At 40.8% G+C, this 15,446-nt stretch overlaps 2 protein-coding genes across 2 annotated transcripts in view; both read left to right on the top strand.

Moving 5' to 3' along the window:
* Positions 1 to 3,415: 3,415 nt before the first annotated feature.
* Positions 3,416 to 7,146, top strand: LOC134813803 (uncharacterized). The gene is made up of 8 exons (XM_063821683.1): positions 3,416 to 3,488; positions 3,704 to 3,855; positions 4,025 to 4,172; positions 4,335 to 4,512; positions 4,633 to 4,754; positions 4,951 to 5,059; positions 5,215 to 6,290; positions 6,733 to 7,146. Exons 1-8 carry the CDS (start codon positions 3,416 to 3,418, stop codon positions 7,062 to 7,064), a joined length of 2,190 nt encoding a protein of 729 aa, XP_063677753.1. The 3' UTR covers positions 7,065 to 7,146.
* A 174-nt stretch (positions 7,147 to 7,320) lies between these two features.
* The window catches only part of LOC134814448 (something about silencing protein 10-like), a 114,473-nt gene continuing 106,347 nt past the window's right edge, over positions 7,321 to 15,446 (top strand). The window contains exon 1 of the mRNA XM_063822569.1: positions 7,321 to 7,349. The gene's annotated coding sequence lies outside the window, so the exon portion shown is untranslated. The remainder of the gene's footprint in view (positions 7,350 to 15,446) is intronic.

The raw sequence follows: 15,446 nt of genomic DNA, 5'->3' as shown, positions 1-15,446 counted from the left end.
ACTTTTCGAGTTATTTGGGGGAGAAACATTGTATTATGTCCATTTTTACCTGTAAAATACAGTCTCACGAGCTGCTCTGTGCGCGCAAGGGACTTTATGACGTCATCGCCAAAATAATACAAACGCTAATTACACGCGTTAGAGAGCAGTTAGAGATTTAGGAATTTCGACTCGTTGCTCAGTTTGCTATTTGTCACAATCTGTCAAAATATGAGGATAACTTTTTTTTCAGTTAACTGGTCCTTTAACTTAAGTTATTCATTTGCTTTACTCAACTCCTGCTTTCAGCTGTCTGTACCGTGCCCACGATGAAATTCGTAGCCAGTACAGATCCCGATCTCGTGTAGCGGAGGGAGGTAATGTAGACATGACTTGTAATACTGATTACACCTACGGTAACGCCGGTACACAAACCATAGTCTGCTCCAGTTCAACCAACAACTTCCCTGCTTCTTGTAGACGTGAGTAGTACTATATACATGGTTTTTGTAGTCAGATAACATGTAAGATAACATAATATCAAATAAAAAATGTTCAAGTTACAACTCTGTGATTAGACGGCCCAGCATGGAATATTATATATTTTACTTTATAAATGTTATACTCGCACCTGCAGTAGAACGCGCCGTTTTTTCTTCTATGAAACAAGAGCGTCACGCGGTACGTTAAGGTCCATGGAGTGGTTAGATAGATTGGTATATTATAATATATAATTATGTTTTTCTGTTGTTATGTCATGTAAGTCTGTGGAGTAGTAGCAAGAAGGTATCGTATACATTTTAATTTGTTCTCTTGATTATTGATTAATGATTTATGTAGGGTCGGCACCAATGTAATTATGGTTTTACCACCGTGTTTTAGTTCAGCCGAAATAAATTTTACTATGATGTTTACATAATGTTTCTCACTCCAGCTGAGTCTGGTAGTGTTGAGTCTCATGAATATTTTTCTAGCTCTCTTTTTCCATGTTTTTGCTTCACAGGAGATATTGTGGTCTTTTCTAAATATAACTGTAATACATTGATGTAAAGTTTATTTGAATTTTGAAATAAAATTAAAAAAATCTAATGTTGATTAATTTACGAACTTGAATACCGTTCATCTTTTATAGTCATAGTCACATAGTGGTCTACTTCTTGTAGACGTGAGTAGTTTATCTCTGTGAATCTGATATTGATAACTTAACGAGCTTGAATACCATTCGTATTTTACAGTAATAGTGGTGTTAAATGGATTATGCATATTTCAGAAGTGACAATTTCTGCCCCCACACCCTCGATCAAGTCCGGTGACAGCGGTGTTGTCTCATGTGCTGTTCTAGCACACGATGTTGGAGATGGTATCCTATGGTTTAAAGGTGATTCTGGAACTGCTTTGGTGAGTGATGACTCTGCTTATACTATTGCCACGACCTTGGCCACCAGCTTTGAAGCTGATGGCGAAACAAAACAGTCGACATCTGATCTGAGCATTCTCAACTTTGATTCTGCTGATACAGACTACTCTTGCCGAGTGGATTACGCAGACCCCATTTTAGATGACCAATCTGCAGAACTAGCCCTGGCTATATTAGGTAACTATTTTACCGTAGAAAATATTATTTTATCTGCAATGTCATTCGATAATTGCCGTAATTGCTTGAAACACTTGATTCGTCTATGATGCACGATATTTTCAGTAAATACATGTTACCACGTGATGGTGATATCCCTGAATGTTATAGTTATCTAAATTTACACTTTTCTAGGTCTCGTCGTGACACCTGACTCCGCCCAAATCCTGTTGGCGGCAGCAAGTGCTCAACTGTCCTGTGCGATGGATCTGGATGATACTTTCGTAACACAAGCAGTAACCTGGAAATTAGACGGAGGCGCCGACGTTAGTACACTTTTTATTTTTACTTTAATTAATGGTTTAAAAAGCTATGCAATAGGGATTGATGATCAACAGGAAGAGACTAATTGCTAAAAATGAACATGTTACCCCAATGTCCCTTGTACAGAGTACAGACCAAAATGGGCTACACACTTATTATCCTCACCCCCCTTACCCCCTCCTCACCCTTCAGATAACGTCCGGAGTTACGACCTCCACCTCCGACTCTTCCTACACCAGCGTTCTATCCTTCTCCAGCCTGGCACTAGCTGATACAGGAGCTTATATCTGCACTGCCACATACTCCCACAGTGACGGTTCTAATGCAGTAATCCTGACTGGAACAATTGATGTTACAGTGAGAGGATTTGAAACTGACCCAGCTGATACCAATGTTAATCTAGGATCTCAACTTGAAATCAGTTGCTTGGTTGTTGGAGACGTACAAGCTACCATCACATGGTAAGATATTCCAGGCATTCTCTGTGATTATGTATAGAGTTTTATCCACAATAACTATAATATAATGCCTTTTACCCGATTCGTTTATTTCATGCTCCTCGCCTGTGACAATCAGTTCTTTAGCTCGTCCCAATTTGTTTTCAACCAAAGTCAATATTACACAAAAGCTTACTTTAAATCCAATCAGGACAAAAGATACATCTCTCGTGTCTGGTGATATAGATACCTACACTGCCCCGAAAACGACGAGCACCCTTACAATCGCCACTGCAGCAGAGGCCGATAGTGGAGTGTATAAGTGCACAGCCGACTTTGGAGGAACCACTGTTGAGAGTGCCACTGCTACTATTGCTGTTTATGGTTGGGATTTTGCTTCTTCTGCTATGTTAAAACTATATAATGCAAGATGATACTAATTATTTTTGAAAATGTCAACTTATCCTCTTTGAAGATTTCATTGGTTCTCCCACCAACTTGATCTCCAATCGCTCTGTTAGCCTCTTCTGATTCAGTAAATACTCGTTATATGCGTTCAGTTGGTTATATGGATTGATCCGTAACAGTTTCCTTTCCCACAGATATTGGTATAACTATAAACCCTTCTGATGTTTCCCATCTTGTTGGGGAGGACGCTGAACTGTCCTGTACGGTTAAGAACCCAGATAGTGCCACTACCAGTCTCAGCTGGTACAAGGTTGTGGATGGAACCAGCACTGCTATGGACGTGTCCCTCATCAACTTTGATAACGCTAACCCTGGAACATCCACTTTGACATTCTCATCGTGAGTTTAACCGTCACATTTAAGTTAATTTCATGGAACAGAGTTATAAGTAATAAATTGTGTAATTTGTCTGGTGCATCGTGGATGTCTTAAATTCTCCTATTGACTCAGAAGAACAAAAATCTTCTAATTCACCACAGTATAGTAGCTTATATCATGTGCATGTGACAACATCATAATAAATAGTAAGGAATTAGGAACACCATGGCCTGTGTTATCATCAGGGCGTTTCTCTGAAATTTGAATTTGAATGTACAACTTTTCAGTGCCACCATGGACAATGCGGGTGTTTACAATGCGAGGCTGTGTACGCTATCGAGATGCGACCCTTACTAGAGAAAGCACAACTGCAACTCTCTACATCCGAGGTAAGCCTTCTTGTTTAAGCAATAAACAAATCATTCAATACAATCAATACATTGACATGGTATATAATATCGGAATAACACAAGAGAGCATATTATGGAATATGGATTACATACGACAAAGTGGCGAAGTATCTTTAACCAATAAATATTGTACCCCCTCTCCACTCTATCCAGACAACCAAAATACACGAAATTAAATGTTAAAACCATCTCAGAGCTATCCAAGCCGCTGGACGAGTATACAGCTGTCACTGCTCTCGGGGGATCCCAAACATTCACTTGTGAATATCATGGAGACAGTGGTGTGGGTGGTGTCACGTGGACTTATAACGATTTAGCTCTGCCTGCTGGATATACTATTACTGAGGTTAGAAATAAGTTCTACTCTGTATTAAACTTTCTGTTAAGGTCTTTTACGGTATAAGTTTAATCATGTCTTATCCCTTTTATTTCCGTGGATAGCGAGAGAACTGAGAAGTTACATGGTTGCATATAATACATTTTTAATCATGCTATTATGATTTCACATACTTCAGGGAAGTTACGTTACTGGAAGCAAGAAGTGGGAATCTGTTTTAACATTGAACCTGATCATAAAATCCAGTGGAGGAGCGCTCAAGTGTGCTTACTCCTTCTCAGGAACTGGTGATGACATCAAATCCACCACTAACTTCAGGGTTCGATGTAAGTTGATATAAATAATGTTAATTTATATCATCATTGTTTGAAGAAGTCTCATTCTCAGTGTTTTAGGTCGCGAGCTAAAACAAGTAAATTCAATCAAAATCCTTAACTGCATGTTTACTTTTATTAACTTTTTTCCTAAAATTCACGCTTACATTGTAGCTGTCGACGCTTTGGCCGCAGAGGAAGTCTCCAGCGAGGCCTCGCACACCATAACTTGTAACTACAAGGGAACAGACGACCCATCTGTATCCTGGACTGTAGCTGGTTCAATTGTTTTGGACTCTGATGATGGAATAACCATTACTCCAGGAACTTTGAATACCGGAACAAATGAAAGGTACAACATTTTATCCTTACTTCCTTAGCAGCGATCTGTTAGATTGTTCGTGTAGGTACCGTTGACGAGTACAGTAATACTAATTCAGCTTTGTTGAAGGTTATAAACCTGATAATTCAGGTCTGATGAGCTCACCATATTGGGACGAACCTACTCTGATGCCAGCAAAGTAATTGTTTGCAAGTACTCATTCACCAACCCTAAAGCGGAACTTACTGCAAAAACAGTCCTAAAGTTCAGAGGTTGGTTTGATAAGATAACTTGGTTGATTTTTTTAATACATTGGAAGGATATCATTCTTCTTGACTCAGAAACTCAAAAACGTCTTTATATACCTAATTAACAAACATTACACGGCTTAATACCCTGTGTAGCGCACTCACATTTTGATCAATAATTTAAATGTTTAAATTTAGTTTCTCAAGCTGTTATTTTCAGGCCTGAACGCCAGACTGAATACCAAATACTACTCAATCGGGGCTGCCGTCACGATGGAGTGCTCCCTGGGTGTGGGTTCTGATGGTGCGGTACCTACCTCTACTGCTTGGTATGCAAATATTTGATTTTCCAATCACTGTGTTGCATGTTCTTAAAAGAGATGTCCAATAATTCAAGCAGGATGGTTTACTTATTGGTTCCAATCAGCATAATCATCATATAATGTCATTCAATGTTATGACTAAAACGATTCTCTCTCTTCAGGTACAAGAATTACGTTGATACTGACAGTACACCAATTGCTTACACCGACCCATATGACGTAGAAACCGAGTCTTCCATCACCAACGGCCTCTTCAAGACAACACTAACAATAAAAACGGCCGGTATCACAATAGAAAATGCTGGAAGTTATCGGTGCATGTTTGTTGTATCTGATACTGAGAATTACCATTCTGAAGGAACACTAGTTGTAAGAATTGTCACCAAGACCCCAACAGATGCCAATATCTATAGTTATACTAACGCAGGATTAAAGTTGAGTTGCACCCTTGATGCCAGCGATGCTCAGTCTGGCATTACATGGAGAGGTCCAGATGGCGTAATAGGAACCTCACAGTACAGTTATGAAGAAAGCAATGACTATATTCACATCCTTTACCTAGCAAGTTCAGACTCTAGTGGCGAATACAAATGTACCTTTGCATTTGCCGAAGGAACATTGACAGTACCTGAAGGTGTCTTCTCTAATGTGAACTTGAACCTGATAGAGATGGTAAGCCCTGCTGCCCTTTACAGCACCTACGGAGCGGGAGTGATGGTCACACTTAGCTGCCAAGTTACCTCCCCAAGTCAACTTGAACTTAGATTCCACAATGGCTCCCAAGATCTTGCTGCATCGTCAACTAAACTCGAAGGAGGAAAGACAAAAGCTGAGTATGTGATAACAATTGATGCAGCAAGCAAAGGGGACACCTTCACATGTAGAAAGAGTGAACTGGAGTTCAGTCCAACATCATCTACCCTGACCGTGTTCTCCATATCCACACCTCTGGTCACCCCAACTAGAGGCAACTCTGAAGATAACATCAACCTGGTTTGTGTTGCAGAGTCCCATGCAGATATTACTACTCCAACTTTCACATGGCTGCTAGGAGAGTCAGCTGCTACTGAAACAGCTGATGCAAATGTGGTTGCCGAAGACAGCTCTACGGTGTCTAGTACCCTCCCCATCACCATCTCCTCTACCAACGATGCAAGGGTCTATAAGTGTATTGTTACTTACACTGGCCTTGCTGCCGGAACTAACCTTGAAAGTGCAACAACCATTACAATGAACAGTGAGTATCATTTTAACATTTTCTCTTTCTTGTATGAAATACTTCTATTCTCAGCAAGAGTGCAACAAACGATCACAGCACTTCGCCTACCTTGTCAGAAGTAATTTGAATTAATGTCTGTCCAAATAAAGTTCAATAAGGATATATTTTGACACCTTCTACCTGGCAATATGTGTGGGCTCTCTCTCCTGATAGATCACAGCGATATAGATATGGGAATCGTAAAATGAAATTTGGTAAATTTTGAAGAATTGAGGTTATCGGTGAGAATGATTTTTATAGTTTAATAAAACACTTTCAACTTTTCGTTGATTATTCTATTGGGCTCATTATATTCTAGCTATAATTATATATGGTTGATTTTAGGCACCCGTTTAATCATAGAGTCATAGTGCCATCAAATTCATACATGTCTAGTACTATTGAATCATAGCCATTTCAGCAAAACCTGTCAGCCTTCGAGTTTGGATCGGATCAGGTGTGGCAGTGTTGACGTGTATTTTGCTGGTGCTAGCTGGATTTTGTATAACAAAAAAGAAATCAAAAGGAGGCTCTGCTGGAACGGAAAATGAATTCAAACTCAACAAGAAAACAACAAATTTACAAGAAAACAACGGTCCAGTTCCGCCCACTCCAGATCATTACAATTATTGTAATGATGATATTATTCTTCACCCTTCCAATCTCTACTCTGATACTTCCGAAATAGTTTCTCACAGAAGTGGAAAACTGCATGACGATACGATTATCCACAACAAAACTGCATGTGCATAGAAAGTGTTAAGAGATTTAGCTAGTCGATTTCAATACAATTAATTCCAATACAGAAAACCTGGCTAAAATACAGAATAACATTAAAAAATAAACACGAAACAATTCAAAATGAGTATTATATAAGCTAAGTATATTTGTTGTTATATCAAGAGTGTAAAAGAATATTATTGATAAAGCTTTCGCTGACGTTAAGGAAAGTAGAGATTGTCCAGCAAGGGTGTTAATTAGCCGCAATCCTCCCAAGTTTTAATACTTTCAACACTACTATATAACAAATAATTTGAGATGATAAGACAATATACACATAATATAGCAATGGCCAATTGGCTGACTATAAGGTCATGGCCTGGACAAACAATTTTTTTAAATAGTCAAGTGATGCTAAAGCAGAGCACAAATGTGTAATAAGTTAATAGATTAAAAAACTGATTCATGTGATGCATTAGGCAGAGCACAGATAAAAATACTGATTCAATGATTAAAATTATAGCTGTGAGTGTCAATAAATTACTGTGTCATAAAAAAGGAACGATGTACACGTGATCTGAGATACCAATATCTCAATATCAAAAGGATATGATAGTGTCTAGAAACATTCATAGTCCATGGTGGCAGGTATCAAGTTAAACGAAGTTACACTGACTGGCAATGTATACGATTGCCGTCTCCCTCTCTCACCCCTGACCGCTATCAGGGTGCTCCTGAGGATTGAGAATCTAATCCTGGTGCGCATGTAACACATAATAGCCGCATAGTCTTCTCCTCTCTTCTGGGATAGTTTTTCAGCGAGTCTCTTGTGGTATCTTGTGGCTTGTGGACCCCATCCGCCATTTGTTGAGTATATAAGTGGGGTAAAGGTGCCTTTTTCCACCTGGATGATTCTGTTGTTGTACTTTTTCATTTTCCTCATTTCATGAGCTTTATAGATCTGTTCCATATCTTTTTTGTAATATGTGGGTGAGTTGGGGTGGGTAACACAGACATCAAAGAATGTTCGTTCAAATGTGCTCCAGAGACCTCGTGAGGATATATCAGGTGCAGCTCTATCAGCATTGGTACCAACAATTTCTTCATTATCAAGGGGTATCAATGCTGGCTCAGTCACTACATCCCTGCATACTTCACGCTGAAGCTCTGCATTTAGATCGCGGATGTTGTTGTGTCTCATAGAAACATAGCCACCTTTCTTACATATAAGTGTGTGATTCACATTATTTCTCTCTCCACAAGCACAGTGAAATGGGGTGTTAGGGATCTCCCAACCATAACGCAAGTACAGAGCATCACGGAACTCAATCTTGTTAAGGGAGTAGCCAAATCTCTTCAATGGAAGTGCAGTAAGCCAACATCCTGAACCTTTCTCTTTGATGAACTGGAGAGATCTCTTTAGGTTGGGATCTCTTACACTGTCCTCTATTGATTTGCTAACCGTAAATAAGTGTTTCTCCTTGATTGCCTTGAGACTTTTTATAGTGTCATTTTGAATTGACATATTGTAATGTTCAAGGGTGTTTTGCTGGTTGATAATCAGGTCTGTGAGGTCTTTTGTGATGGTGACTGAGGCTGTGAATTCTCTATTGCAGTTTTCAACTGGGTTGGAGATACCTAGGCCACCATGTCTGACTGGCAATGCAAATATGGAGCGGTCCAAGTCTGATACGTTCTTACCCAAGATTGCTGGAATAAAATCTGTTCTGATGCAATCCTCCAATGGTTGAAACAAGTGACTTATACCCGGGATGGTCCTCTGAATGAACGTCCACCGGTGACAAATTCCCTTATTATATGCAGTCAAAGCAGCTTGGGGCTCCTCAACAGCAATTGATGACAACAGCTTGATGTCCTGACACCATTTATGAACTTTATCTGAGACATATTTGTTCTTAAAAGCTTCGCTGCCAATTGCTGCACCCAAATGGCGTTCTCCTTCAGACTCAATTTTAATACCAGTGCCTGAGAAAACTTTCTGCGCAAGATCTAGGTCTTCGCTATTCTTCACAATCAGGACGGTCTTACTGGCTTTTGGGTAATATCCATACTTTGGCCCTTGCTCCAACAGCGTATCCCACCATATCTTAATACCTTCAATCTTTCCACCAGCACTACTGTCGTCTGCATACCAAGACTGTTTGCAAACACTGGGCTTGGAGGCTGTGGCTAGGTCATCTACTAGAGGCTTGATCCCTAACGCATAGAATGCCATTGCTGCTACATCTCCCTGAGTTGAACCTTCCTCAGACTTAAGTTGGTAGTGGTCCTCAGTAGTATTAATGATCAGGTCTGCTGGCTTTTGGTAGTGGTTCTTTAGATACTGATAGAGCGGAGGACAGATCTCATGAACATTGTGAAGGGCTGCTTCTCTATTAAGACGATTGAACGCATTATCAGCGTCAACCTGTAGTATTGCTTCAGTGTCACTGTCTTCCCAGATCTGTCTCATTGCATGAATGGAAGCCTCTATTCCTGATTTGAGCCCTGCACAGGTCTGCAGTGGGCCAGCAGCATATTGTATATCAGTTTTGAAAGACATTATAACTGCTTTTCCAATGATTCTGCGCAATATCTCGCCGATTCCAATTGGTCTTACACCAGGTTTCCCGTTCTTATCCTGGCCTTTATCAAGAGGGATTAATCTGCATGCAGTGAACTCTTTCAGACAGCTATGATGGATATCTTCTCTACAAAGGCGCCTTGCAACAATTGCTATAGACTCAGCAAGTGTCACTGATGCTTTGCCAAATGATTTGCTGCAGATGATATGCTTCCACAAATCTGAGTCCGTTAGTGTTGGGCCGCCTGATCCATCCAAATATAAACAAGCCCTCTTGACAGTCTCTGCGTCAATCCTCTCAAATATCACTTCCTGAGGTGGAGGAGTAATGTGAGGGTGCAGAACAACTGGATCTGCTTTAACAGCTGGAGGGTGTTTGTCCCCAAGGACCTGTTTAATGTTTGCTGTTAGGCTGTGAACTCCTGAGGTGTCATTGGAACTGTCGACAAATTTGGTGGCTTGTTTAATTTTCCCAAGAAGCATTAGTCGGCAGAAACTCTTCTTCCTGGATTCCTCGCTGATTTTTTGTTGCTGCACCAAGGCTTTCTGAATACTCCTGCACTCCATCATTAGATCGTCAAGTTCTCCATTTTTCCATTTAACCAAACGCTTGGTGAGATATGTTACATGGTCTCTTGCTTTTGACTTGCTTGACGGTTTTTGCAACATGATTGGCAAGAAGATATGAACCAGTGCGAACGATAGCCTTTCCCACTTGGTAGCATCTGCAAATTTGAGATGATTCATCGATCGGCGATCCTGTTGATGGCGGTAAGCCGAAACTAGTCGAGACTCTACGGATCATCCCGAGATACGTTGTATCACTGCTTATGCTCAATGATATATAAAGAATATTATTAATGATTAAAATACAAGTACAAGCGATTGAAATTTTTTATTCGAAAATTCATTTAGTCATTATATATATAAGTAGTATGATACATGATATGTGAGAAATGTTAATTTGTTTATTTTCATTAATCATTGATGCTATGCTATGCAATTATACTATGCAATTATACTATTTTGTGGCGATTTGATTTGGACCGTTCTGTGTACATTTGTAAAAATGCTAATTTTTTTTTTTTATAAAATTATTCAAACAATATACACATAATATAGCAATGACCCTATATAAAATCAAACCTTTAAGAATATAAAAATTCCCTAAACACTCAAAAATTACCCTTGGCCTTGTGGCTCCAAGTTAAGATCTAGACTGTTTATATTGACAATGTTTTTTCTCGCACCTCTGTCTCCACGGAGAGAAATCACTGTTGTTCTTAGGATTTCAAAGCGAAGGCGCTTTCTGATGTAACCTACAGCATCCGAGTACCTCTGGCCAGTGTGGTACTCCATCTTACTGGCCAGCTTTTTTACCAGTCTTTCAGCTTCACTACCCATTCCACCAGAAGTCGAGAACACTAAAGGTGTGAAGCTTCCTTTCTCCACTTCAAGAACCCTTGCGTTGTAACATCGCTTTTTCTCATTTTCATGGGACTGGTACATTGCCGGGATCGATTTGCTTGCATTGGAGGGGGCTGGGGCATGAAATACCCTTACATCAAAATATGCCCTCTCTGAAGCATTCCAAATCGATCTTGCAGAGATGTTCAGCCTAGCTTGGTCTCCAAGTACTGTTCCCTTAGGCAACTTCAGACCATCAGCTGGAAGAAGAACTGGCTCAGTCTGCACATCCTTGCATTTCACAGTTCTCATTAGTTCAGCAAAGGTGTCTCTCAGCGAATTGTGCCGCAGTGACACATATCCACCGAGTTTGCAGATGAGCGCATGGTTTGCTGAGAACTTTTGGCCACACGTACATGTCTTAGGGCTGTCCTTTAAGTTCAGGTTGTACCTGAGAGCTAATGCGTCTGAGAACTGTTGTTTGTTCATCAGATATCCATACTCTTTTAAAGGTAGTGCTGTTAACCAAGCACTTGCCCCTTTCTCAGCAGCTAGTTGGAACATCAACTTTGCCAGTGGTGTTGACTCGAGCTCCTGGCGTATTTCCGCTTGTTTTTGTCGATAGAAGAGATTTCGTTCAGTTGTTATCTCAGTTTTCACTCCTTTGCTTACTCTCCAGTCCTCTGTGTAGTTGTCTACCTGCTTGAGAATAGCTTCTTTAAGGGGTTTTGTGGCTCTACATGAGAATTTGTACTCTCGGTCTGCCATGTCCATCATAACTGGTATACCCAATCCTCCATATCTTGGTGATGCTATATCACTTAATTGTTTAAGATCATGACACCATTCTTGAACTTTTTCCTCGATGAAAGCCCCTTTTCCTTCATCAGTTCCGATAAAGCTGCCCAGATATCGTCGACCAATACTTGTCACATTGACATCTGGGAACAAGTTTCTTGCCTTCAATTCGTGCTCAGGCTTGACTATCACCCATGTCTTGGAAGATTTAGGGTTGTAACCAAAAAGTGGTCCTTTAATGCAGAGGTTATCCCACCATTTCCTAATTTCTTCCAGTTTTCCCCCAGCAGCAGAGTCATCAGCATACCAGATCTGAGTCACTTTTCTCTCAATGTTTCCTGCACCAATCAATGGTATTGTACCACATGCATAAAATCCCATAGCAGGTGGATCACCTTGTGTTGTCCCTTCTTCACTAAAAAGATGTTCATCTTCTCCTGCAATAAACAGTCTAGCAGGCATTCTGTAGGTGTTCATAATGTAGGTAGCAACTTCTGGACATACAATATACATGTTGTTAAGAGCTGCCTCTCGGTTCAGCAAGTTGAATGCATTCTCTGCATCCACTAAGATGATGGCTTCAGTTTCAGGATCTTCAAAGCAGTCCCTCGCAGCATGAACAGCTGCTTCCACTCCTCGCTGAAGACCAGCACACACTTGAATAGGAGCAGTGGCACCAACCAGATCCTTCTGTAGGAGGGTCATCACTGTCTTCCCTATTATCCTTCGTAAGACTTCACCAATGCCAACAGGCCTGACGCCAGGCTTTTTATCCAGGGGAACAAGTCGACATGCTGTCAATGAGGTCAACATCGTTGGATCCAGATTCCTGACACATAGTTTCCTTGCTATCCCTGCTATAGCATTGCATAGATCCTCACACTTCTTACCAAACTGTTTAGAACACAGTAGTCTCTTCCACGCATCCGCATCCATTCCTGAAGGCCCTGCAGCACCCTGTACCCTGTACTCTCTTTGCTCTCTCTTTGCTGCTTGTCTTATCGATTCCCCGTCAATACTGTCAAAGATAACCGGCTCTACTCTCCTCACTGGTCCACTCAGACAGCTTCCCTTTGATGCAGGTGATGCCTTGGGATGCTTCTCTTTCAGTACTTTTATCACATCTGGAGTGGGTTCAAGAATCCCGGTGGCATTTTCGCCAATCCACCTCATTGCTGCACTGACTTTACCTTTCATCATAAGTCGAGTGAAGACTCTCTCAACATGGCCATGTTCATGTTTCCCCTTTCCCATTCTTCTCTGAATCTCCTGTCCTTCTCGCAGCAACTCTTCTAACTTACCTGCCTGCCACAAAACAAAATGCTAATTTTGATTTTTATGGTAAATGCTTAAAGTTAAAGTGCACAAATCTGTACTTAAATCTTTATACTATCTTCACAATTACTTTAAAACCAAAACTGACTCCAATCCTAAAGCATAAACAGCTGGAATATCGTTTTACAAGCCTTTCACGTGCGCGCGTCTGACAAAAATGGTTATTTGCTCATAACTCGTCAAGAAATAAAATTCATGCTGATATGAGTATCACATAGCCATGTGTATACGCGTACTGCATGACGCGCTTGTTTCACAAGTAGAATATACTCCTTCGGCAGGCGCGCGCTACTGCAAGCGAAAGGCCTCTGGTTAGAGCAAATGCTGAGTAATCGCAAATATGTCTCATTCGAAATCAGTTTGAGGCCAGGCCTACTGTGTCATTCCGCCGAATCTCTATTCTTTATTATGTTTATGAACATGATAGCCTGAGGTCCCCAGGTCACAGGTTGATTCATTGACCATTGTTAATGGTCTGGCCCGGCGCGTGCTACTTCGTAGCACTTGCCGTCGGGCAATTTCGAGAAGAAAGCGGCGCGCGCTACTTCGAAGAAATTTAGACGAGTAACATCCGTCAAGTTGATTCACGGTGTCAATCCTTCCCAGCTCGGCGAGGCCCAGTGGTGCATCTCGCCGATCTACGGTTGCGAGAAAATGCGTGGCGCGGCCCAGTAGTGCATCGGGCTACAAGTCACAGGTAACACTTCTTGTTGTGACTAGGCTGTGCCGCGCATCAAATAATATTTTTAGCAACTGCATATTGGATGACTTCGCCGCTTCGACGCGCCGCGCGAACTAGCATTCTTTTCGAACTAGTGCATTCTTCGCAAAGCAACGATCTCAATGGGTTGACATCGTCAATCAAGCAACCATACTACAAATTGTAGCGATCATATATCAGCAATACTATCAATCTTGCACTATTGACTATTGAGCCCGATGGGCCGCTCCGAGCTGTGACATGTGTGAAGGATTGGCATTGTCAATCATTACTGGGCCGCGCTCAGCCTGTCATTCCGCCGAATCTCTATTCGGCGGATGTTATGAACATAATAGCCTGAGGTCCCCAGGTAATGTCAATCAATGTATTTAAGCCTACTAGTACTATACCTGCAGTAAATTTATTAAAACTTACCGCACCGGGCCGGCTATATATGTTATTATATTAAAGATGATTGCGACTAAACAGCAAGTTCATAACGTTCGCGGTTCGCTCGCGCTAATTAAATCTTCCATTCAATTGTTAATAATAATGGCTTAACCCGGCGCGCGCTACTTCGTAGCATGCACTTGCCTCCGGCTAATAATATTTCGAGTCGAGAATAAAGCAGTGCTTCGCTACTTTGTTATTTGTACTTAACTTCAAAGAAATTTAGACGAGTATCATAGTTAATAATTAATAGTTAATAATACTTATATGTTTACAGTGTCAAGTGTACAGACTGCACTGGAGGGTTGCGCTCCTACTTAATCTTACCTGAGGACCCCAGGCTATTATGTTCATTAACATAGATATAGATAGAATATAGATTTGGCGGAATGACAGGCTGAGCGCGGCCCAGTAAACTTAATCGCTCGCCCAAATTTTAAGAAAATTCTTGTGAAAAGGCCCTTTAGGCATGAAAGTGATCTAGATCGGTGTATTTTTGGACCCTGATTCCGAATCACCCCCCATGACGTAGTGTTAAAAACAGGATCCGTGAGAGAAGCGGGCAATAAATTAGCAAGCTAGGTAACAATCATCGATGGTCATCAAAAGGGTCGATAGTCATGCATGTTTTTGGCGTGACCTAGTCACTAGTGAATTCTTGTACGTCGTGACCCCCATTGTCATTTCATTTACAATTTAGTGTCGGGGTTTCATCAGTATGCCGGGGTTTCACAGCCGCGCACTCGTGCGCGGCGGGCTTACAACGTGAGGCAAGTAAATTCATCGATTGATTTCGTCTTACCCCTATATGACACAGACTTGAGTATGATCATTCACTTTTTGCTTTCAATATTTTACACAGAATTAAGTTTCTTTCGTGAAAATTGAAATGCAACATCTGTCAATGTACAATGTAATTTGAATCAAAGTGACTCCACGGATCTTATTCGTGGAATTATAAAGTGAACTGATCACTGATCAGAGCATGCAGTGGTTGAAAATCTAGTAACCCCAGAAACGGGTGCATTTCTTCATCTTGCTATCTTATATAAATACCATTCATGGAAAGTTAAACTTTAAACTTTAAAGAATGCTAAATCAAACACTATCTCGTGGTACAAAAATAATGATGTCTGCTTTA

The sequence above is a fragment of the Bolinopsis microptera genome, chromosome 4, assembly GCF_026151205.1.
Source record: "Bolinopsis microptera isolate Bmic1 chromosome 4, MBARI_Bmic_1.0, whole genome shotgun sequence".
NCBI classification, from domain to species: domain Eukaryota; kingdom Metazoa; phylum Ctenophora; class Tentaculata; order Lobata; family Bolinopsidae; genus Bolinopsis; species Bolinopsis microptera.
This window is presented reverse-complemented; position numbering and strand designations above follow the sequence as displayed.